We start from the raw sequence: 25,723 nt of genomic DNA, 5'->3' as shown, positions 1-25,723 counted from the left end.
TGCGTCCATCAAACATATAACATATAACCTACGAAGTCATCATGGAAATAAATAAAACCAGGTTTTACAAGGACCTAAAACCTACATAATAATCGTGAAATTAACAAAACCAAGTTTAACAAGTTTTACTAGCCACAAGACTAGGACCAACTACCCAAACCAACAAAAGAGCTTAAGCTAGCTCCTTAATCACCTTAGCCATATCCTTGCCAGCATTTGCAATCCCTTGTAGGATGTCCTCCACCATCAACCCTGAAGCAATTTCTATGGCTTTCTTTGTACTCTGTTGTGTCCTCTTACTAGGGCCTCAAATCAGCTGAAAAACTATAGGGGATATCATTTTCTCATTGCTCCTTCTACTAATACTTATCATTGCAACACACAGACTTGAGGTAGCCATATCCATATGTTGGCCACTATCCTTGACCAATTGACACAACTCCACTTCATAGGTCGTTAGCCTCTTAGGGATATACTCTCCAATTTAGCTCTTTTAACTTTCTTTTCATCTATATTGTTCTGAAGCTCCCTCAAATTTTTCTTGAGGATAATAATCTCATTATAAAGCGAAGAGTCCACTTGAAGTGAAGCATCATCTTTTAGTTTGGCTTTATGGAGAAATGTCAGCCTCTCACTATTTTTCAGCTCCTCATTCACCTCTTCATCAACAATATTCTTAGGATTGACAACATCATCCTATAATTCAACATATTTCAAATCTTTCTCTTCACCCACACCCCCCAGTTCCATCTCCCCCAACTTGTTAGGCTCTTTAATATTATGTTCCTTAATAACACAACCATCATCTTTATCCTTTTCAGAGTCAATAGAGAGCCTCTTCTCTTGGGTAGGCATTCTCCCTTGATTAATCATACCCTTATCCACAGAGGGGCTCCCATGAGCAGTTTGAGTTTGGGGAGCCACCATTGCTACCCTTCCCATGATCATTTTTTGAAGAGACCCTCTGACCATTAGAGCACCCATCATTATTTGAATTGATATCTTTGCTCTTTGTCTCACCCTCTTCTTCCTCTTTTATTTTCTCACATTCTTTTCTACTCATAAACATAGAATGAGGATTTCCAAAGAGATAGATAAATATGAAAAATAAAATTAAACTTTGATATATTTAATTAAATCAATTTTTGATATTTTACAAGATATTAAAAATAAATCTAATTTGACATAAACATTTTATAAAGAGATATCTAAGAGTAGAATAATTAGGGGGAAAATTCTAAACCAAACTCGAGGTAGAAAAAGTTAGAATCAAGATTTTTTCCCCCCCATCTTTTAGCTAGCCTATTTGCATGAAACACATTGATACAGATAACCGAAAATTAAAGTTGCAGTATCAAAAATTAAAACAAAATAATTTTTGAAAAATAAAATCGCTAAAAAAATTGTACTTGACACGAATTAGAGTTTCAACAGATTTACCCATCCAATTTTGTGAGTATATTAAAACATATAATAGAAATCTCGACAAATTCTACTATAATTGTTAATGAAAAATAAAATAAAATATCAAAATATGCCACAAAAATACAAAGATTTCTATATACAAGTGCTACAGACATGAATCCGAACAAATAGATCTATATATAAATAAATAATTATGTGAGCATACCTCTCAAGTCTAGCATAATTAAGTATATTTCTTTTAGACTTGCAAATTCTCATACAATGATTAACAAACTACTACCCATTTAAATGTACAGGCCAAATTGTGCCTGTATACTCACAAGCCTTTCCCCTATTTTCATGAAGATATATCCATTTTAATTTATTTTTACACCAACTACATAAATGGGTAACAAAAACTATACACAAACAGAGAAGAAATTAAAATTGATATACATTGTTTCCGAATGTCTGGTTAAATAGTTTTCACTAGAAAGACAAGCAAAGCTTAGATTCGCTATCGAGTCAAAATAAACCTTATTTGAGTTATTCAACTATAAAAGAAACAATAATGATAGAAAATAAGTAACATATGTACTTGATTTTGAAAGTTGTTCGCAATGAAACTGTTGATAGCTAAGAATAATAAAGTTAAATTTTAGCAGCAAACAAATGAGAAGATTCTAGAGATTGCAACAATGAAGAAGGAAGAAGGTTCTCAAACACTACCTTCTAATTTTTCTGATTTTCTACTTAGAAAAATAGGAATAAACTGCTAGGAAATTACCTACCAAACAATCGAAAAAACAAACTAGTTCAATTGCGACTTTAGTTTTTGTGCATGAACAAATTAATATTGATCGAAGGGGGAGGCTAAGGGAAACATTAGTTCCTTGCTTTATATAAAAAAGGAGAAGGTTCTTGAACATTGCCTTCTAATTTTTCTAATTTTCTACTTAGAAAAATAAGAATAAACCGCTAGGAAATTATCTACCAGACAATCTGAAAAATAAATTAGTTTGATTGCGACTTTAGTTTTTCTGCATAAACAAATTAATATTGATCGAAGCGGGAGGCTAAGGGAAACATTAGTTCCTTGCTTTATATAAAATGGGACAAGGTTCTCCAAATTTCTAATTTTTTTGATTTTCTACTTAGAAAAATAGGAATAAACCGCTAGGAAATTACCTACCGACCAATTAGAAAAACAAATTAGTTCGATTGCGACTTTAGTTTTTGTGCATTAAAAAAATAATATTGATCACAGAGGGAGGCTAAGAGAAACATTAGTTCCTTGCTTTATATTAAAAAGGGACTAAAAATAAGTTAAAAAGTCTATCGAAATCTATTATTATTTTTTAAAAAACTGAAAATGTACAAAATTAGTACCCTATTTGAAAAAAATATCTGCTACTTAATTTAAGAACCTAATTTTATGGCTGTGGACTTTGTTGGAGTCGTGGCACTCCATGATGTATTTGAAGGGAAGAAACTTCCATGGAAATGTTCGTCCAAGTTTATAAACTACAGTCAAAATACTTCTCGCTGTACATCGTCTCATACCAAGTGGTCTTGCAATTGCTCCGTTTGTGCCTCGGACTACGTCTCCGTTAATTCTGCAAATAATAACTGCTGTTTTTAATGGTCCCTGAATTTTTGTAATATATCATTTTTTCGTATCATTAAAGCTTTGATAAAATACTTATGAACTTCATCAGCATCTTGTCTCCATCGTGACAGCACAAGATATCCATATGAATTTAAAACTATTATTTTTCAAATACTCAACGAAAAATACGTATGAAAAAATAAATGCCATAATAATTTTTAAGTATTTAAAAATGAAGTATACATTGTATGAAAAAATAAATGCCAAAATAATTTTAAAGTATTTAAAAATGAAGGATACATTGTATCTCTCCTACAATTAGATTTTTGTTGAGTATCGGAACTGAAGGGGCAAAATTCGTTGGAAGGATGGGACATGAAAGCTTTGGTAAAATAATAAAATAAAATATCTGCGGTCTCTATCAGGTACCAATTTGGATTGGCTTCGATTTTGCAGCATCCTCATACATTGTATCTTGGCTTTCTGTCACATTACATCCACGTGTAACTTGCAAAAGTGCAACTTGCATTTTTTCAACTTGGTTGCCAACTTTAGGAGAGCTTTGGAGAAAGGACCTCCATAACGTTGGCAAAGCACGTGCCATGTTTTGGAGAAGGTTTAGGAATCTGGTATCAATGGGTTCTTTCTGAGCCATTCAATTTTACGAATAGATCAAGGATGGTTACACGCAAGTACCAATTTAAGATTGATGAAATTGGTGAAAATGATATATTTTTGTTTGTAAGGAATCTGAAATAGTTATATATTATAATTTTATTTTTGGAGGGTTTTATATAAAGTGGGATTGGTTAATTAACTTGTAGGTCAAATCCCTTTGACTCATAGTTAGATTGATAAATTTTCATTTAAACCATTCAATTGAACATGGGCAAATCAAGAGTTCATAAAGATTTTTTTTCAAAATTAAATAGAAAAGACAATTATAGAGAAAAAGTGAATCAATGAGATATTTTTAAAAGTATATCAAAACATCTCTTGATGGATTTTCATATGATATGATTTCATCTAGAATCTTTAATAGTACACCTTGCATTCTCATCATGACTAAGATTTCATACAAGAGAGCACAATTTGTAGCACATCTCATAATATAATAGATGTTTAAATATATAATCTTTTTACTTTTATTTTATTTTTGCGAACATAGTTTAAATTTGATGATAGATGGTACTTGGGCAACCTTCACTCTTTCCCATTCCCTCTCTCTTTTCATCGAGTTTTGATCTTCAAACAGTCAATTTTTTGCTGAAGTTGCTCTTTATGATCTTGATGATGGATCACAAGAATGTGATCTCAAATGTTGATCCAAAATAATTCTACATAGTTGAATCGAAAGCAATTCTACAAAGTTGAATCATATGCTATATGCAATAAAAATCATGGATTGTGAAGATCTAGGAACTTAATGAACTCTATTTTGTTGTGATAGTTATCTATTCAAAATTGACATTTACATGTGATGGTATATCTCATTTAAAAAAAATGGTATATTAGAGATAGTATATATATTTAACTATTTCTTAAATAATTTTTGACATTAATCTAAAAGACTCCCTTTCATGTGATATATTCTTTCCTAAAATTTTCATTGTAAATTTATGGTGAAAATCTTCTTTACAAATGTGTTGATCTCATAGATAAAATGCCCCCACTCCATGCAAATGTGATGAAAGCATGACCACTATAAGGCATAAATTTGATGGTCCACCTTTCCTTTCAAGCAAAGTTTTCATGGTAGTTATTAGTTTAAAAGTTCATTTCAAATACAATGTCTATTTTTTTAACAATGAAAAATAATATTATTTATATTAAAAAAAAAAAGTTTACCAATAAAATATCTATATATAAATAAATTATCATAACTTAAACCCTTTTGGTTCACACTATCCACTATCAATACTCAAATTTGATAATTGTAAACAAGTTCTTTTAACAATTATAATGATAATCACCTTTCAAATATTAGGACACTTTATTTTAATAAAACATGCCTATTTACCATTTACTTAAACATTTTTCTTTTAATTTTTAATAGAAGATTTTACATCAAATTACATCCCTTTTTAAAATTCAATATTAGATCACACATCTAAGATATTATATCTCCAAGAATAAAAGTCTCATTCTCTTAGCTGACTTAAGGAATTGTTATAGGACCACAATAAGAACACATTAGACTTAGCGATAACATTAATCTTTCGCCTTGCAACTTAAGTAGCTTTTCGTACACGTGTCATTGTGGCGAGCGAGCTTGGCCACACCATCTCCAACATGTCTTCTTCACATCTGTAACTTTGGCTTCTTAGAAGAACAACTCTGCTAAGAGATATAACAAGTTTACTAGAACATGCCTCTTTAAACTCTATCTCTTAACAATCTTCACCAAAACTTGCATAACTTCTTCCAGACCTAATATCTTATGCTTTCGAGGTTAGCTACATATACTAGACACATAGTATGATCTCCCTTTAATCTTGCTACTGAAAGTACTCAATGATCTATCTGTATCAACTTGATCTTTCCGTTGTTCTTCTGTCAAATACCATAGAAAACTGCTATGTTGACATCAATGACAAGCACAGTCATGAATGTAACATATCATCATATAATGATCTAATCATGTTTCTACAATACTCCCCCGTAGGAATATTATCAACATTCATGCTTCCAACATTTCTCACTTCTATTATTGCACCCCAAATACTTACATTTTGGTATATAAGGGAAATGATCCAATAGTCGCCTAGACTAACTTCACATACCTATAGATCTTAATATGCATATCAAAATTTGCCAATTTTTTAGGTGGACCTCTGTAGGTAAGTGAGGAGTTTAAAGCTTACCTTTCGACTTTCTCGCATTTACGGAGCTCTTGGTGGAGCTTGTAGAGCGAGGTCATCTAAAAGTGCCATTTAAAAATGTTTGCCCAATGCCTGCCACTAAGACCTCACAATAGGCACTCACCCAAAAAATAGTACTTTTTGCACAAATGGACCAATTAGCAACCAAGAAAACTAAAAAATAATCAACTATTAGTACCTGTGTGATCGACTATTAGTACATTACAATCATTTTTAATACTTTTTATGGTGGTAATTGAGAAAGAAAGGTAGTGGTAATTCAAGAGGTAGACGTAGGCAATGCATACATAGAAAACAACTAACTCATTTCCCTAGCATTGTTATATAAAGAGACCACCACTCTTATCAATTGTAATTAACCACTTGAACTACAATTTTGTCCATATTATAATTTTCATTAAAAATTTAATTAGATTTTAAAATAAAAGCACTTGGATTCACCGGAAACTAATTTCTCCATCTTCTAGGGTGATTCCAAAAATAATTTCGATCAATAAAAGTGAATCGACAGAATTATTGGTGAAAACTAAAGCTTTTTTGTCCGAAACAGACAGTAGGTACGGGCGAATAAAAAACATGTGCAAGTAGCAAATAACGCGCCAAGTATGGTTGACCCACAGAGGACAAAATGACACAAAATACGCTTTGGAGTGAAATTAACGCTTATTGACTCTAATAATTTTTCCCTCGATATAATCCTTGCACCTATCTAACTTTGCATTTCATTTCATTTCATTTCAATTGCATTTGTTTTTTAAGAGGTCGCGGTTTCAAACCCTTACAGAGATCTATAACGAAGAGGAACGATGTGCGGAGGTGCGATTATTTCACAGTTTATACCAACAAATCGACGAGCCACAGTCAAGGATTTATGGCCCGATTTCGATAAATTCTCAGACTTTGTCAATGGAAAAGCTACAACAGACAGCTCCCTCAACGATGTCGATAGCTATGGCGACGACGAAGCTATGGAATGCGAAGATTTTACCTTTCAGAAGCTCAAGAAGTGTATCAAAGACGACATTTCGGTTTCTTCAGGTAAGATTCGCAGTTTTTTTTTTTTGGCCCTTTATTTCTTTCTGTTCGCTTTCATATTAGAGTCTAGCACATCTATTTATGCCATTTTGCTGGTAACGATTATACATGTTTAAATATGACAAATTTCTTGAAAGTACGCATGCCCGTCCTTATTAGAAATTTGCGGTTATATACAAAGCACAGGGGTTTCAAAATCCATTTTTGGGTTCAGCCGTAGAAGTTTGAATCTAAACCCCCAAAAAATCCTTTCAGAAACAATACAGAATAGTAATTTTCTAGATTTATTTTTGGGGCTGTAGAATATTTTTTTTTTTTCCTGGTAAATTGTAAAGTACTGGTGTTGTAGTTTATATTATTAATGTTTGAGCTGTGTATGCGTAAAATGTGAAGTTTTTTGAGGATGGTGTTTAGTAGTTTTAATTTTGGATAATAAGATGGGATTTTTGACCCGACTCCTTGTTTTGAAGGGTTGGCTGCAAGGAGTGCAGGGAGGAAGAGGAAGAACTTGTACCGAGGGATCAGGCAGCGGCCTTGGGGTAAATGGGCTGCCGAGATTAGGGATCCGAAAAAGGGGGTCAGGGTTTGGCTCGGAACGTTCAATACTGCGGAAGATGCTGCTAGGGCGTACGATGCAGCGGCTAAGAAGATCAGAGGCAAGAAAGCGAAGCTTAATTTTGGTGATGATTTGTCCCCTCTGAAATGCAAGAAAGGGTTGGGAAAAAAGGAGTGCCGGAAGAAATCTAAGTCGTGCAATCCTAAGCCTGAGTTTGTATTCGAGGGTTTCAATACGAACAAAATGGCGAAACCATCTGTGAAGGACGCCCAAAAAGGATTTGGCTTCAGTCCGTCCGTGCAGACAAATGATGATCTGGAGTTTGGAGATTCAGAATTTCCTAATTCTATTAAATTAGCAGGCCAGTCTACCGGTGAAAGCAGTCTTAGCCATAATCTGCAGAAGGCCTTTGCAGGTGATAACTGCAGCAGCCACAATAATCCAGAGGTGAACAGTTTTATACCTTCTGATTATGATGATGCTATAAGTTTCGAAGCTTTGAAAACTGTTTCACCTCATAGGGATACCTATTTTGACTCTGACAGAAGCAGTCTGTCGTCTGATGGCGTTTGTTTTAACCCCATGCATTCTCCTCCTTTATCCGAGGAAGGTAATTATTTTGACTCCGAGGGAAGCGGTGTATCCCCTATGAACCCTGCGAATAATTTCTACACGAAAGCTCCAGAGATCTCTTCTGTATTTAGTGATGTTAATGGGTCCAGTTTTGCGGACATGCAGACACCGCAATTGGGAGTAATTCCTGAGCAAAACCCTGTGGATAATTCTTTTCAAATTGATAGTGGTTTAGGTGATGCCTACAGCACAGATGTGAATAGGAATCTTGATCTTACTGATGATTTTTCTATGGAGTCGTATCTGAGGATGTGTTTGAGCCCTAAGCAAGAAGAGATGCAGAAGACAGTGAGTGATTTGGATGCATGTACTGAGTATTCCCTTCAGCCATGGACCTTTGATGATCTAACTGATGCAGGTTCTGTTTATCAAAACAGTTTTGGCGCTTGCCTTGGTGAGCTGTTGTAAATTTCAAATGGACAAGTAGACTGCTGGTTTGAGATTTGAATTGCCAAACTATGCTGTGAGTTTGGTAGATCTGAACTTTTTAAAAGTAATTATCGTATGTGTGTGACTCCTGAAACAACGCATTCAAAAAATGTTTTATCACTTTTCTTATCTTTATGAATTAATGACGAGATTATGCTGTTCATGTGAAGTAATTGGCTTTCAGAAACATTGAAGATCTGAGCCTTGCATATTATTTATAATTAGGATGAAATTGTAAAATCCTCTGGAATCTATTTAAGTTGTTTGCATTCTCTTTGTACAAAACCCTTTGTGTTGATGTAAAAGTGTGATTATGCTCCCTGGAAAAAAGGAAACAATCAGATGGCAAAGTCTCTATTTAATTAGGCAGGGGAAAATATTGTTTAATGAAGGGAGCTTTCTTTGTTGGTGAATTGTATTCTGATGTTAAATTGATAGGGGTTCAAAATTCACACTTATTTCTTTATTGGTGATTGGTATTTTGCTGATAAATTGATAGGGGTAAAAAATCATACTCGTGCATGGCACAATTGAGAGGCAAAACATATTCTTGCATGTTGAATAGTTTTTTTTCTGTGCACTTCTTTCTGAATATTAATACATTTGCTTTTTCTGAGTTACATTTTCTTAGTTCTATTGAATGATAGCTCTCTTTGTAGTTTTTACTGTTTTCTCCATGTACTCAAATTGACCAAATTGCTATAATGATTTTTTATTGCATTTTCAGTTTTTACATATGCTGCGTTTGTATATGAAGTTGAACACCTCTGATTTACTTAAAAGAGAAATTGACCCTTTATGTTATGGATTGTGTGCATGAGAGTTAATGTGATCAGAATTCTTTTTTGCCAAATCTTATTGAAGTTGCTACGATAGGTGCCAACAAATGAATGTCTCTTTGAAATTCCATTGCATATACACTTCATTTCCGAACTGATAGTCATAATTTATTATTATTATTTTATGGTACTTTCATGTTAGGAAAGTTCACTTCAACTTTTTGATAATGAGATTTGTGAATAAATACTTCAAATAATGAACCAATTTGGGTATTTTTTCATCTAATTAGTGGGGCAACGGCATGTAGCTGGATATAGTTTTCAGCGATTCTGTGAATGGTTGGCATGTTACTCGTGTGTAATTTCTTAGTATGAGGCTTGTTTCTATTCTTTAGTCAATATGCCTTCATTGTTCTTCTTTACAAGCTATGTGTCTAATTTATTATCATATACGAGCTATTTTACCTTTATAGAAAATCTACAACCGGTATGATTAAGGCAATGGCTTTCAGACAGAATAGAAAAGCTCTGGTTCTTGCCCTTTTTAGAAAGACATGGAGACCTTGCACCTCCACCTTGCAGTCAGAAGATATGGATCAGAATATATCCACTGATACCACTCCTGTAGCAGACCAGAATCTCCGGTTCAGCTGTGGAATCATTGCTTGTTGTGATATTGGTATCAGGATTTAACTGTGTAGTTTTTGAGTCAAACTTGACTCAAAACCTACACAGTTAAATCCGGATAAACTACATAGTTAAATCCTGATACCAATATCACAATTTGACTTCCCGTGGAAATATCTTTTACTTATCATTGCTTGTTACCAAAGCCTGTTCTCTGGGCACCGATGAATGTCAACAAGGGACTTTCTTGTCATGGCAACTGTTTAAATACTCTTTTCTCAAACCTTCCAATATGATATGGTCACACCAGCCAACACCCCTCCTAGAATCTTTAAAGGTTCAGATGCCTCTGAATGGCCTTATTTTGGGGTTTCCCATGTTGGCTAAGTTTGTACAAAAAACATTTTCGAATCATAAACTTACACATAAAGTAGTATAAAAGCAAGAGTCAAGACCATATAGCATATGAAATTACATATAATAAATGAAACAATCATAATGTTTAGACTCCGTGGAGCATTCTATGAGCTCCGTCTCTTGCAATCTCTCAGGTGTGTGTGCCCAGGATAAAATGTAGCGAAGTGCCAAAGCAGAGGAAGTTACAAATTAGCGTGAATACAGTGGTGACTCAAAGGTGCTCAAAAAGTAATCTGTTGTATTTAATAACCAAAATCTAGAAGCTTTGCCCTTCATAGAGATACAAATTGTGATATTCATTTACTCAACATAAAAGGAAACCCAATAGCTATACAAATCCCCAAAGTTGAAAATCCCCAAAACTAAAAAAACATAAAAGTAAACAGTGAGCATAATGCAAATGACAGCAGGAGAGCCAACAATAGTATCATTGCCAGAATTAGCTTCTCGCAATTGGGAATGGAGAAGAACAAGATTGAGAATCCTAAGCAATGATATGGTTGTTTCTACCACTTGGCTGCTTAACCGTGAAAGCAGTTTTGTACGAGTTCCACATTAACATGTTCTGTGGTATATTATCATGGAATTTGATGGCAAAAAAAAATTATGATTGAACAAAAGGGAAAAGTGCAAAAGCAAGTTTGTGCGCACTCTGGACCTTGGGCATGTCAATGGACATACCTGGCCAAATCTGAGGCCTATAGTCCCTGCCCTGCTACAACATCAGGCTGGACCCCAAAACCCCAAAATGGGGGCTGGGACGAACATGGATGAATTTAAGGCCTTGGGCACATCAACAGCTGTGTGGACTCGGAACAGTTTTGACCTGGATCCAGTGGATTTTCTGAGCAACTGTTAACTGAGACAACATGAATGATTACATATCTGGGGCAGTATAATTGGCTTAAGGCCTTCCAGAGTTATATCATATATGAAGACCATTAGTCAAACTACAACAAGCTGGAGTTGTAATTTTCTTTGAATTTCCAAATTTTCTCCTATTAATTTAGACTCGAGCATATTTGTTTCAAAGATTGGCGAAGCAATATCACAATTTGTTTCCAATCTGTCTTTATTTCATCTGTTTGAATGAGATGAATTACTGGAAAGAGTAAACAAAATTGGCTACTCCTGTGAAAGAAGAATGTAAAGAAATTCCTGTAATTCTTCCAGGTGTGGATTACTTGTCAGCAGCCATTGGGGCCATTGGAACTAATTGTTTAAAAAACTTAGTTGGCATGATTGCTTGCAAGAATGTTTTCAAAAGGGGTAAAATTGCGAATCCTTTTGACCTGGAAGTTATCAATCAGTGGGGTCACAAATGGGGCCTCAGTTCCGTTTAAACAATCAACAATACTACTGCAGGTTTCAAGAACAGCAATATCATAATCATCCCAGTATGGACTATATTTGCCTGTAATATATTTAGATGCTTCACTATTATTTCCTATTAATATCAAGAGTTTACATATACCTGATTGCTTTGTTATGGATAAGGTATTTGCATCTAATAGCTACACAGGAAAAGGCTTTTCCGGGGATTGGAAAAATGTGCTGGGAGGGTGTCCCCTGGTAGTTTAACCCCTTAGACTTTTTAAAAATGTTGATAGGCCATCTATGACTTTATGTATTCTCTAAGTTCAGGCTACACGGCATGAAGCTATAGTTTTGTCATAAACCATCCATCTTGATTGGCTATTATTCTGGACCAGCTATAAACTTGTTCGAGCTGAAAGATCATAACATGTCCCCATATTCAGATATGCCTTGAAACTTGGTAGAACCTTTGATAAATCATTCTTGCTTGCAGGAAGATCTCTAGGAGAAGAGATCCAGTGACTGTCGGGTGAGGAGGGGGATCCAATAATTGTGATAGAGTTGAAAAATAAGGGCGAGGACCCAGTACTAGAGCAACCTAACTTTGCGCTTGTCAAAAACTTACGTGGAAATTTCAAATCACTCCCAATTTTTTATAGCAGAATACTTTTGAGTCGCCTACTTATAGCTAAGGTTTGAAGTTGAGACCATCATTTATGATGTCACCTCAGCATGCTTTTTGCCAAGTTGTCCAAAACAGCCTAAATAAAAAGTGAGATCAACAGCCGTGCAAAAAGGGCACCCAAACTTGTATAGCTGATGTGACATAATATCATTGGTTACATTTTATAGTTATTTATTCAATTTTGGGTAGTCATCTTTGTACTAACAACTTTAAAGTTGCGAGTATCGGTACAATGTTGCCTAATTAGACATTAAGTCAATAAGTGCATGTATCAAGTCAACAACTCATATCACAACCATTGGAATTTGTTAAAGTACGTGGACCTCTCCTCTAGATATACCTCCAATAGCCAATCACACATATACTAATAGTTGATCATTTTTTAGCTATTTTGGTTGGTGATTGACCAATTTGTGCAACACTATTGGGACATTTCATAATGACTATTGGGACATTTAACCACAAGTACTCATGTTTTTTGGTGAATGACTATTGAGTTGTGAACATAACGGGTATCGGGCGAGTGTTTTAAAATGACACTTTTCGACCACTTCACACTCCACAACCTCTATAAAGAGATCTATAAATGCACAAATTCAAAAACCTTAGCTTGAAGCCCTCGAGTCATATGCAAAGGTACACCAAACAAATCAACACAAATTTACTTATGGTTTAGGAGATCTAGGTACGTAAATTGACATTATTTGACTACTGATTTAAGAGATCTAGGTGTGCAAAGTTAGCCTAGGTGGAGCTTTCCCCCTAGTATTGAAGATGATATAAGTTACACAAGGGAAGAAAGAAGCGAGTGCGTTTTTCATGGCCTATAATAGAAGTCTTTGGATTGATGGGGCAACATGTATTGAGGAGGATTATTTTTAATTTTTATTTGGACGTCTGAAGCAAGGTTTGCTCGGGCTTTTTATTAAGCTTCTTACCTAGGAAAATAGTTTTATCCATTTTTAGATAGTCTCTTATTATTTTAATTTGGAGGCTTTGAAACAAGGTTTGTTTAATTTGGACGCTTTGAAACAAGGTTTGTCAGGCTTAATATTGATAAAAACTTAATCAAGCTTCTTCCTTGTAAAATACTCTGATCCATTTGTAGGTGATGCTTTAACACCTCTTATAAAATTATATGTATTTTGCTTTAACAATCTTGTAAGATTATTATGAAAGCCTTAGCTACAAGGTTCAAATTGATAGCAAAGGGGAGGGGTAGACCTAAATATATAGGGTTTCTTGGTCGAAGGTGTTTTCTTATTTTTTTATTCAATTTACCCTTGACTTGGGACACTACTGCACGAGCATTTTAAAGAGGCTAGATTGCATACATTGTTGGTTACGTTAGTTGTTTCTAAATTTTATAATGGAATGCAATAGGGTTTTATCAAGATGTCAAGTTCCCCATAAAATTTGTGACGCAATATATAGCTTCGCAATATATAGCTTTATAAAGATGTTTCAATGGATAGTTTTGGTTTCAAGATGTATAAGCATATTCAAATATTATTTAAAATTATGAATACTTGGTTCTTTATTAATAATTCTTGGTTCTTTATTAATAATTCTGGGTTTGATCCATTTCTTCTACAACAATCTATTATGCAAGTTTGAGATGCATTATCATTATTTGTCTATGATTTTGTGTTGAAGTGCTTGATTGCTTATTGTTGGGTAAGGAATTCAAGAAGCATAAAATTGAAAGGAAACTACAAGGAGTTTTAGTGCCTTACCGAAGACTAGTCACTATTTTACTAACTTTCAACTTTTTGTTGTTGTTGTTATTGATAATATTTACTATAGACTTTATTATGCTATTATTAAATATACTTTTACATGCTATTAATACGTTGTAAGTGGTTCATGGACATGTTTTACCAACCTTACAGACTCTTTGTCCAATAAGAACAAAACCCTTGTTTTGTTGCTTAATAATATAGAAAATATAGGTTAAACAAGATGCAAGGTATATCACTAATATTTCATTATTGAATTAAGTTTTTTGCATATTCTTCCATTTTTTTTTCTATAGAATAAGCTTGTTTAGAATTTGAGATCTTCTATTGATTATAGTTAATATCTCATAGATTCATCTAATTGCTTATTTGGAACCACTTCTAGGTTTATGAATGATTTAATCTCAGAACTTATATTTCCTTTAGCCAAATTTGAAAGGTTAACGAATGGACCAGGAGTGAATGGGATTTTAAATTTGTATATGATAAAAAAGATCTTTGATGGAAGTGAATATAATGACGATTTTGTCAATGCAGTTATGGATGAATGGTATGAAACTTGATATGAGGAAAGGAGACGCTACTCAATTTTATAATTGAGGTTAGTTTGTAGGATTAGTGGCCTACCTTACCCATGGCCATTAGAAAGGATTCTGTGGAGGAAACTCAAAGTGATATTTCCATCATATTAACATTGAGATTGTTAAAGAAGCAAATTTATAAATAGTTAAGAAAAAGAACAAATATAGGTTCACCATTGCACTAAAATACAAGACTCTTCAAAGCAAAAAAAATGTTAGTGCAAACATGACACTATCAATGCTTGTCAAAACTTTACACTTTATAGTGAAATCACACCACCTCATCTTAATAACACTAGGATTAGGTTAGAGATAGTTTTTCTTCATATTGGGAGTAACTCCACAAATGCTGGTTGTACCATAAGTCTTGGTATCATTATCAACCATAGGGCACTTTTCTATATGCAGAGGGTAATTCTCCAAATTTATGTGAGAAAGAGTGTCTACTAACAATCTTCTAAATATGTACAACATGTGTGCATACCCATTTGTGATTTATTTACATTAGTAGTGTGTAACGCCCCATCAGGGAACCCAAAAAATATGACTCTTAAGGGTCCCATGACGTTGAGTCACATTTAAATTTAATTAAAAATCTAATATATAATAAATCCATATCAAATAATAATATACCAGTATGAAACCATTTAAATAATATACAATTATATATGATGCCACTTGACAATAAACAAAATGCACAATCATCCACTGTATAGGTCACAGGGTATGAAAGGTTGAAATAATATACATCATGAAATAGATTACATTATCTCTTAAGATCTTATGAAATCAAATACAATACAATAGTACAACCATCCATCATATAAATACAAGAATAGATAGAAAGGAACATTTGCACAAACACATCTAGCAGCGACATTTGATGGTCGGATCTCAATGGTCTAAGAAAAAGCACTACCACCTGACCTCGTGAAACCTATATAGCCCACTCCTACCATGCTGAAGAGATAGTCTCAAGTCCTACACCATATGTCAATCTCAAAAATCAAAGTAATATCCAGGCCAAGGGAAACCCTAAAAGTAATCTAACTCAAAGGTTCTGAGATAAGTCAACATCTACACCCAGAGGCAAACACAGACACATAGGGAATCTACTATTCAAGTGGGCAAGTGTCATCGCATGAATCAACGCTAGAGTTACCTTGGCAGTCTAACTTGACCTAGACCCCCTAGTGACTCTATGGTACTAGTATCCTTTCGTACTGACAAGGCACATTAACGATGCATAGTCGCAACCAAGCGTCCTCTCTACTCCCATCCTAGTCTGTACTAACATTCGAGGCATGAGTGAGGAAATACAAAGACTCTTATTAGGTTCATTTTATTCCCATTTAGTGTAATGTTTTCACTTATTAAACAACTTACAATGGGTTACCTTGGGAGCCACTTTGGGCCCCAACCTCCATTGCAAGCCACTTCTTGACATGACATATAGATAACCTACCCTAAGCTTAGTAAAATGAAAAGATCACAAAAGACCACATGCCATACATAAGTTCTTAAACAAGCAACTGGCAAGTATTGAAAAACAATGATCATAATCACAGATTCTACCAATACGATCATCCTAACATAACTGATCCCAAAATCAAGTATACATAAACCAATCCATGTCATAACATGACATCACCAAGAACAAATCATACAAACACTTCAGTCCTATAAAAGCGTTTGGAAAACAATCCAAATACAACTGATCGAAGAGTCAAAGGTTATATCAGATAGGTCACACCATTCACCTCAGTTTCATAAAAGAACACTGGAAAGCAATAACAATCAATAGATCAACACACATCATAGAGTATACTAGACATTACCATGGTTGAGTATAAAAGATCGAGATCAAAATATCATCATGACATAACAAAATAGAACTCCTGAGCCTCTGGGAAACATCTTGATTGGCCAAAGCTAAGACAAACCCAAAAACCCCAACCCTAGTAAATCACACATCACATAAAACACATACAAAAGAAAATTTCATAATACATTAGGTTTTGAAAACTTCAAAGTTCAATATTTATTAAAATCATAGACAATTCTATAATGGAAATCAATTTTCTCAAATAGAGGTTTCAACCCAGAGAAATTCTAAAACAAAAACACAATAGACAAGAAGAAGACATGAATTTGAAGAACGAGCAACTACTGCACAAACTCACAACATCCTACCTGGATCTGATGCTAAAACAATGAACAGACAAATACACAAGAATCTTCCTTTTTCCTTCGAAACTCTTTCAAGAATTTGGCTCCTCCAAACTTTTGTATCTAGAAATGAGCTCTAATTTCCTTAATAAAGAGATTTTCCCCCAAATCAAGGATTTGATCATGCAATCATGTGAAAACCCTTTGTCTTTAATTACTATATTTTAATTTTCATGCACACACTTTATGCAATTTAATTAAAATAAACTTTATTAAATTAAAGCTTTCTCTCCCTTATTAAATCATGCAACGTTTTTAATATAATATTTATTAATTTAACTAACAATATTATCTAGAGTTTATTAAAAATAAAATTCTTAAACAAATTATTATTAAATTAAATAAATATAAATACGCCTAAATTATAACTTTAATCAAATCTTTATTAATTATTTTATGCCCATTTAAAGAACTTTTTAATTAAAATATTTTTTAAATTTTTTTCCTTTTCCCCACTTATTAAATAGTGTAAGCACTATTTAAAGCATAATTTATTATTTAAATTAATAAGAACAGTTAAAGCTCATCATTTAAATGCAATTCTAATTTAATAATTATTAATTAAATTATCATAATAAAATAATATTAAATTTTTAATTTTTAATCTTTTACTTTCTATCCAGCTTCTTAAATTAGACTTTTAAAATAAATATTTTAAACTAAAGTACATATTTAATTAATTTCTAATTAATTAAATAACATCATATTCTAATATTTCTTTAACCAATTTTCTAAATTTAGACCTCTAAATTTAGACCTTTTATTTAAAGCATGAATTTAATTAGTTTTTAATCAATCAAATATTCATATATTTTAATATTTTCTTTTTAATCAAATAATATTTATTATTCAACTAATAATATTATTTCGAGTTTGCTTTTAAAATAAAACTCTTAAATTGCCAATAGTGACATGTGATGGTTAAGTTATTGAGTTGTTATTCTTGCCATCAAGGTTCAAATTTAATGGGGATGAGGTCCCTCACTTGTGGCCTCACTGGTTCATAGCTCTAGGTCAAAGCGTTTACCCCTATTTAAAAAAAAAACTTCTTAAATAATAATAATTAAATTAAATAGGCAAGAGCCTACAACATAATAGTAACTTGTGAGCCTCTCATGTGAGAGGTCTTGGGTTCGAATTCTCTTAACACATAAAAATAATTAATTACAATAAATAATAATAATTGATCTAGGCTTCAGTCGTTTACCGATCCAAAATAATAAATTATTACTAAATTATACACACACACACACACACACACACACACACACACATGCTAAAATTAGAACTTTAATTTAATCTTTTAAATTTAATTAATTTTTTAATTAATTAAATATTGATTTTTCTACATACAATTTTCATGCAATAATTTTATGCAATTTAAATTAAAATATCTTTATTAAATTAATTTTTTTCTCACTTTAATTAATCATGAGACGTTTTTAATATCATATTTATTAATTAACTAATAATATTATTTAGAGTTTATTAAAATGAAACTCTTAAATAAATAATTATTAAATTAAATAATTATAAATATGCCAAAATTAGAACTATAACTTTTATCTTTAAATAATTGTAGGTGTGTGTAATGATGGTGCGCATGGTTGTAGGCTCAGGTGCAGGGGCATGTGCTAGTGCAAGAGCAAGTACAGGTGCAGGGATAGGAGAGAGAATCTCAGGCATAGGTAGAGCCTATATAGGAAAGGATTCTAACATACTGACATGCCTAGGTTCTCTACCAAGCTCTAAAGGGCAAAATCAACCTAGGGTTTTGTATCGGGATGCCCTTTCCACCATTTTCTCTTCAAAGCATGTTGTACAACAGGCAACAAAGGAGCATGATTCTTTGTAGTTTCAGCATTGTCATTTCCAGGAAACCCATCTATTCTCTGGTGATAAATCAATATTTCTAGGGAGGGCAGTGGTTCAGCCAGCTAAACTTTTTTTTGTGAACCCTCAGATACATGATGGCCGTTAGTTAGATTTGGGGAACAAATCGTGTTTGGGTCATGGATCAAGCTTTGAAAAGGGAAAAACTTCAATGCAGGCCTCAAAAAAATTACAACAACAATCGACACTAGATGGTTCCAAGAACAAGCAAGTTTGAAACCTGAAGTCGATTGGATCTAAGAACAAGCCCTCCAAGTAGTCAACAAAACGACCTCAGCTTCAACCGTCACGGAATGAGAACATGGCCAATAAGTTTCCAAAGCAAAACCAAAGGACTGGATCCCTTCGTAAACAGTCGGTCTTTGATATTTGTCAAGGGTTTTCTTCAGATCCTAATCTTCTCTCATGACCTGATTCAACTCAGGACAAGGACTCGACTTAGAAACCTAATGTTGATCTGCCTCATATTCGGACGTAGGATCCCCCCTAGAGCCCAATTTATACTAGCCAAGAAACAACAAATATGGAAAAAAAAGCAAGTGGTGGTGGCTAAATCCAACTCAAAAGACACACAGGCAGGTGTTAGGCCCATGATCACAGTTCCTAGTCATATGCTTCAAAACTCCATTGGGCTACTTCAGCAAACAACTCTAATTGGTAAATTTTCATCCAACTCTCTCTCTTTTATGACTATTAAAGATTGGGCTCTTGTGTCTTGGCCAGAATTAAAGGATATCTTTTATATTGATTTTGAATCAAAATGTTTTATAGCCATCTTTGAAACAAAAGCTGCTAGAGATTCGGTACATAAACAGAAAGGCTAGTTTTGTTGTGGTTCTAGTTTATTCACCTTGATTTGGATTCCAAACTTCAAACCACAATCTCTTCATATCCCTTTTCTGCCACATTGGATATCCTTTCCCTCTTTACCTCTGGAGTATAAGGATCCTCAGATCATTGAAATCCTTGCAAACAAACTGGGTATTTTCCTTGCACATGACCTTATTCCATATGACTGACCACATTTGGACCCCAGAGTCTGCCTGCTACTAGATATGAGGCAACCCCTCCCAACTCAATTGGTCATTAATTCTCAGTGGGGTTCATGGGATCAGTCAATCATAATTTAGAATGAGCAAATAGTTCACAAATTTCAAGACAAACTTGGCCACTTCAATAGTCAATGTCAAGATTCACCCAATGAGGTCTAGGATATATGTCCCGATTACAACACATATCCTAATTTATGTGCCCAAAATGCCCATTCAGACTCAAATTATGATTCAACAGCCTCATTGGATCCTGTTCAGTGTGTCTTCACTGCATTAGGAAATCAGGGCTTGGATTTTTCTGCTGCATACAAATTGTCATCAATCTTATAGATGGTTTTACCATACATTCAAGTTTTGCTAGCTGAACCGAAAGATTCCCATGATGGCCATCCATCTCTAGACTTTCCATCTGTCAAAAATCACTATGCTGACTGGAAAACTCTTCAGATTACAGACCAAATTGCCTTCACAATTGCTAACAATATAGTATTTGGTATTGCATAGGAAGAGGGACTCAATATTGCTAATTAGGAAAATAGTGATCTTGTTGCATTACTCAAAGAATTTCAATATTGGAATAGTAAGATAAAGCAGAAAAAAGTATCCTGCTGCATGGCCACTAATGATTTTGAAAATCCAAACGAAGTGGCTAAACGGGAATTGATGCTAGAGGCATGCTATGATTTGGATCCATTTGGTCTTGAGAAGAGTATTTTTTAACATGTTGCAGATAACTCGAATTCACATCTTGATGTGACTAATTCAAAGGAACCTGAGATCGATAAGGACCAATTTGAGCTTAACTCTCAAAACATCCCAAACATTATGGTGGATTCCAATCCTCCACAGGTGGCTAATTAGCTCAAGGTTCAACACCAAGAGGACAATTTGATAGAGTCTGAAGTTTTCAAAGAACAAGTTGAATATGGGCTACAAGATAATTTGTCAGTTTTTGATTCTCAACACATTTTCTCCATTGTTCAGTCTCCTTCTCTTTGCCCTCAGATTTCTAAGACACCCAAATCTAGAGGACGTGTAAAGGGTTCTAAAACCAGAATTGAGATCACTTTAGGTATTCAAACCACACTAGATGACAACTTTTTTGGCAACAAGAGAATGACAAGGAGAACAACCTGTTCTCCTTGTCAGCAATGAAAATTGTATCATGGAATGTGAGAGGCATAAATGCCTTTCACAAGAGAGGCAGGGTTCAAAAGTTTCTAGAATCCTCAAAAGCCGATATTGTGTTGTTGTAAGAGACAAAATTGTCACAAGAAACATTTCAGAAATCCCTGGCCAAATGGCCAAGGTGGTCCTCAGTGCATTCACCTAGTATGGGTGCTTTTGGGGGTCATTCTGTTCTTTGGAATCCATCAACAATTCAGGGCCATCTTATTCAACAATAAGCTAATTGGCAAATGTTGCAAGTGATTGCATTTGATGTCTCTTTTACTTTGTTCAATGTGTATGGCCCTTCCTCTACTCAGGAAAAGTTGATAATATGGGATCACATAGCACGGCTAATTCAATCTCAAAACTCCCATCAAGTCATCCTTGGGGGTGATTTTAATGCAATCTTGAATCAAAATGAGAAAGTTGGTGGTATTTTCCCACCCATTAAAACCATTCAAGACTTCACTCAATTTGTTGAGAATAATGATTTGATGGATATTCGTCCATCTAATGGCAAGTTTACATGGATAAATAGAAGATTGGGTTTTTCTCAGATTGCAGTCAGATTAGACAGATTTATGCTATCTCATGACTAGAAATTAGGTAATTTTTGCTTCCAATAAGAGATTTTGTCTGCTCCAGATTCTGATCACTTTCCAATTTCCATTGACATTGATCAAGCTGCACCTATCGACCAAAACCAACATAAGTCATCTTTTAAATTTGAAAGTATGTGGCTACGCCACCCACATTTTCTTTCACTTTTAAAAAAATGGTGGATCAGTGCCCCCTTTGCTCTAGGATCTAGAATGCACCAATTTGCCAGTAAATTGAAATATATCAAGGAACAGATCAAAACTTGGAACACACAAGTCTTTAAAAATGTCTTCAAACAGAAAGAGATTGTTAAGCTGCAATTGGAGGAGATTCATTGCTCCATTATCAAGTTTGGGATGGACAGAGACATGTATGCTAAGCAAAAAGAGTTACAGATTGAATCGGAGGAATTGTGTAACAGGGAAGAAGATTACTGGGGACGAAAGTCTAGGGAAGTTTGGCTACAACAAGGAGATAGAAACACAAAATTTTTCCATGCTTCTACCCAACAAAAAAGGGTAGCTAAATCAAAATTTCAAATTTGTGAGGCTGAAGTAGGTAATATTCTAACCAACCCTCACTAGATCATAGATGAAGGTGTTAAGTTCTTTAAGAATCTTCTTGCATCGGTTAAACTTCCTTCACCTTCACCTTCTTAATTAGAGGACTTCATCCAACATATACCTACTATGATTTCCCCTGAGGAGAACTCCATGCTCTTGGTCCCTTTTTCCATTCAAGAAATTCGAGAGGTTGTTTTCTCCTTCCCTCCTGACAAAGCCCTTGGTCTAGATGGCTTCATGACACTTTTCTTCCAGAGCTATTAGGATTTTATTGGATGGGACCTTCTTACAGTTATGGAGGAATCCATAAAGTTCAAATCTATGTCAAAATATTTCAACTCTACAAATATTGCAATTATTCCAAAAACCACAGAGCTCAAAACTTTTGTCGACTTTCGTCTAATTTCACTCTGTAACTTGACTTATAAAATTAATACTAAATCCATCTATCTACGTCTTCAAAAAATTCTTCCATGCATAATTTATCCTGAGCAAGGTGGCTTTGTTCCTAGTAGAGAAACAATGGAGGGTGCAATGATAGCTCATGAAGTACTCCATTCCATCAAGAATAGTCAATCTTCTAATTTTGTTATCAAGTTAGACATGCAAAAGGCCTATGAAAAAGTTTGCTGGAACTTCCTTTTTCAAGTCCTTCAAAAAATGGGCTTTGACAAGAAATGCTGTAAGTGGATTAAAGCTTGCATCTTGGGGGCTTGGTTCTCAATCATTATTAATGGAGCTGCATCTGGTTTCTTTTCCTCCACACAAGGTCTCCAATAGGGTGACCCTCTTTCTCTGGGTTTATTCATCATCATGGCTGAAGCCCTTAGTAGAAACATCAAGCATCATCATCTATCTGATAAGTGGAAAGGAGCAAAAATAGAAGGTACAACAATCTCAGTCATGCACTCTTTATTTGCTAATGACACACTACTGTTTGGTGCCTCATTAGTATCTGAGGCCAAACAAATTAAGAAAATTCTCTTGTTATATTCTGAATTCTCTAGGCAGAAAATTAATCCTCAAAAGTAAAGAATCTTCTTATTTTATACAAACAAAATTATTTCGAACAAGATTGTGCATATCTTGGTGTTTATTGAGGATTTTCTACCCTCCACTTATCTTGGGATTCCTTTCTTTATGAGTTCAAACAAGAAAGTTTTTTGGGAGGGGGTATATCAAAGAATTAAGAGAAAAATTGCTTCTTGGAAAGTTAGATGGTTGTCACTATCTGGCAGAATATTGCTTATTAAGTCAGTCCTTTATGCAATACCTAATTATTACATGGTTTTCATGCAAGCACCATCTTCTGTTGTTTCAAAAATTCATAGTCTCATAAAGGGCTTTCTATGGTCAGGAAATTTGACTAATGAAAAGAAACTTCCACTTATCTCTCTCCAAAATATGACAATTCATCCAACTCTAAGTGGTGCGGGTATATCCATGATTTGAAAACTAGGAGCCAAGCATTTGGAGGTAAGCTGGTTTGGCAGATGTATACTAAACCACAATCAGTTTGGTGTCAAATTATGCAATAGAAATATCTAGATAACAATGAGCCACACAAAATATTTTCTATGTTGGATCCCCCTAGGGGATCAGTCATTTGGGACTTCATGATTGCATATAGAGATATTGTGTTTAACTACATTTCATGGGAATTAAACTATGGGGATAAGATTAATTTCTAGGGTGACTCATGGAATGGACACCCCCCATTAAATACAATGCCAAACATACAAAATATCGTCTCAGTTACAGAAGCACAATGGGGTAACCTTATTGTTCATTATATGGATGCAGTTTGCATCTTCTCAAGGAAAGTAATATGGAAAGATCTAGATCAACTCCTTTAGATCCTCAACATAAACAAAACTTAAATCTATCTTTTTAGATAGACAAACTTTTGTGTCAATGGCCAAGGATTGACTAATGTGGATCCCGACCAAAAATGGTAGTTACTCAAATCAAGGAAGGTTACAAAATTCTTCAACAAATTGAGTCGACAAAACCATCATCTCAAAAATTCATGTTCTTCTGGAACAAAATAGTTCTTCATAAGGCTGGGTGCTTTGCATGGCTAGCAATCAAGCATAGAATTCTTACAAGTGATAGACTGGCTAGGATGAATATTGCCTCTTCTTTCAAATGTGTTTTATGTGGAGAGGAAGATGAATCAATTGACCACCTATTTGCAAGATGTTAGTTTGCATACCAATGCTAGATGTTTGTTTTAAACAAATTAAATTACTACTCCCCACAGCAAAATAATATCTGGGACATTTTTTAGGCTTGGCCAATTCTTTACCCCAATACCCTATTTGCAGGAATCTAGAAATGTACACCTGCTCTAGTTATTTGGGCTATTTGGTGGGAAAGAAACAAGAGGATCTTTAGAAAAGAAGTATCACCTTTAGAGAAAGTGCTCCAAATCATTGAAAAATCGATATCAGAAGTAACTAATGCAAATGTCAGTAGATGCAAATTTAACCCAACTATCACTTCCTAGGATGGAAGTATCATCTGGGAATGGAAATCAATTTTCATCCCATTTGGCACTGGCACTTCTTCAAAGTTGCAAACTCATACTGATAGGTCTACAAATAAATGGAAACCCCCTTCGCCTGGCTTTATCAAACTCAACTTTGATGGAGCATCCAAGGGTAATCCAGGACAATCAAGATTGGGAGCATGCATTGGAGATTGTACTGGTAAAGTTCTAGCAATCAAAATGGCTCCCCTTCCTGTAGGAACTAACAATATGGCCGAGGCTTAGTCATTATTGTTAGGACTAATGCTAGCAAAGAAAGGGAACTTCAAACAAGTACAGATTGAAGGTGATTCTCAAGTTATAATCTCTACTTGCATTAAGAGACAATCATCTTCTTGGAAACTCAAACATGTGCTCCAACAAATTTGGAACATTATTGATCAATTTCAGGAGATCAGAGTTTCACACACATACAGAGAGGGCAACAAAATGACAGATTATCTTTCCAATTTAGGATGCAATGGGATTACAATTTCTGCACTAAACCCTTCCACAATCATGGAGCATCATAAAGACTTGCAGGAACCAATGGCCGCTAACCTTTAGAAGAGGAGTTTGTATCAAGCTATTTTCCCTTTTGGTGCCGAGCGACTATAGAAGCCGTGCACTCATTATGTGCCGAGTCATGCCGAGCATGGTAGGGACTTCAGGGGTTGAGTGGCCTTTATGTGCCAAGTAATTCTTAAATGTGAGGCGCCAAGTGTGTTTCATGGACCGCGTGATCAATATGCACTATGACATAGCTGTAGCTGGGTTTTCAAGGTCTTCAGGGGTTGAGCAGTCTATATGTGTGCTGAGAAATTCTTATGTGTGCCAAGTTTCTTTTGATGCCAAGCGTGCTTCATGTGTCGAGTGTACAGAGTTGCTTTAGGTACTGAGTGTGTTCCAGATGCCAAGTGTTTTTCATGTGCCAAATTGTGATGATGCTATGCAAAAAAGAACGTCATATGTACTGAGTATGCTATAGTGGAC

General features: G+C 34.5%; 1 protein-coding gene across 1 annotated transcript; it reads left to right on the top strand.

Annotated features, from left to right (window-relative positions):
* The first annotated feature begins 6,613 nt into the window (after nucleotides 1–6,613).
* LOC149572586 (uncharacterized) lies at nucleotides 6,614–8,833 on the top strand. Its single transcript, XM_089813680.1, has 2 exons — nucleotides 6,614–6,933; nucleotides 7,401–8,833. Exons 1-2 carry the CDS (start codon nucleotides 6,702–6,704, stop codon nucleotides 8,525–8,527), a joined length of 1,359 nt encoding a protein of 452 aa, XP_089669806.1. The 5' UTR covers nucleotides 6,614–6,701; the 3' UTR covers nucleotides 8,528–8,833.
* Nucleotides 8,834–25,723: the final 16,890 nt, after the last annotated feature.

The sequence above is a fragment of the Cupressus sempervirens genome, chromosome 2 (genome assembly GCF_028749045.1).
Source record: "Cupressus sempervirens isolate cs-2001-9-10 chromosome 2, ASM2874904v1, whole genome shotgun sequence".
NCBI lineage: Eukaryota > Viridiplantae > Streptophyta > Pinopsida > Cupressales > Cupressaceae > Cupressus > Cupressus sempervirens.
The sequence above is the reverse complement of the archived record's forward strand: the minus strand, read 5'-3'. Positions and strand labels throughout refer to the sequence as shown.

Coding starts and splice junctions, on each gene's coding strand:
- LOC149572586 (XM_089813680.1), top strand. CDS start 6,702: ATGTGCGGAGGTGCGATTATTTCACAGTTTATACCAACAAATCGACGA. Junction 6,934..7,400: donor CGACATTTCGGTTTCTTCAG/GTAAGATTCGCA, acceptor CTTGTTTTGAAG/GGTTGGCTGCAAGGAGTGCA.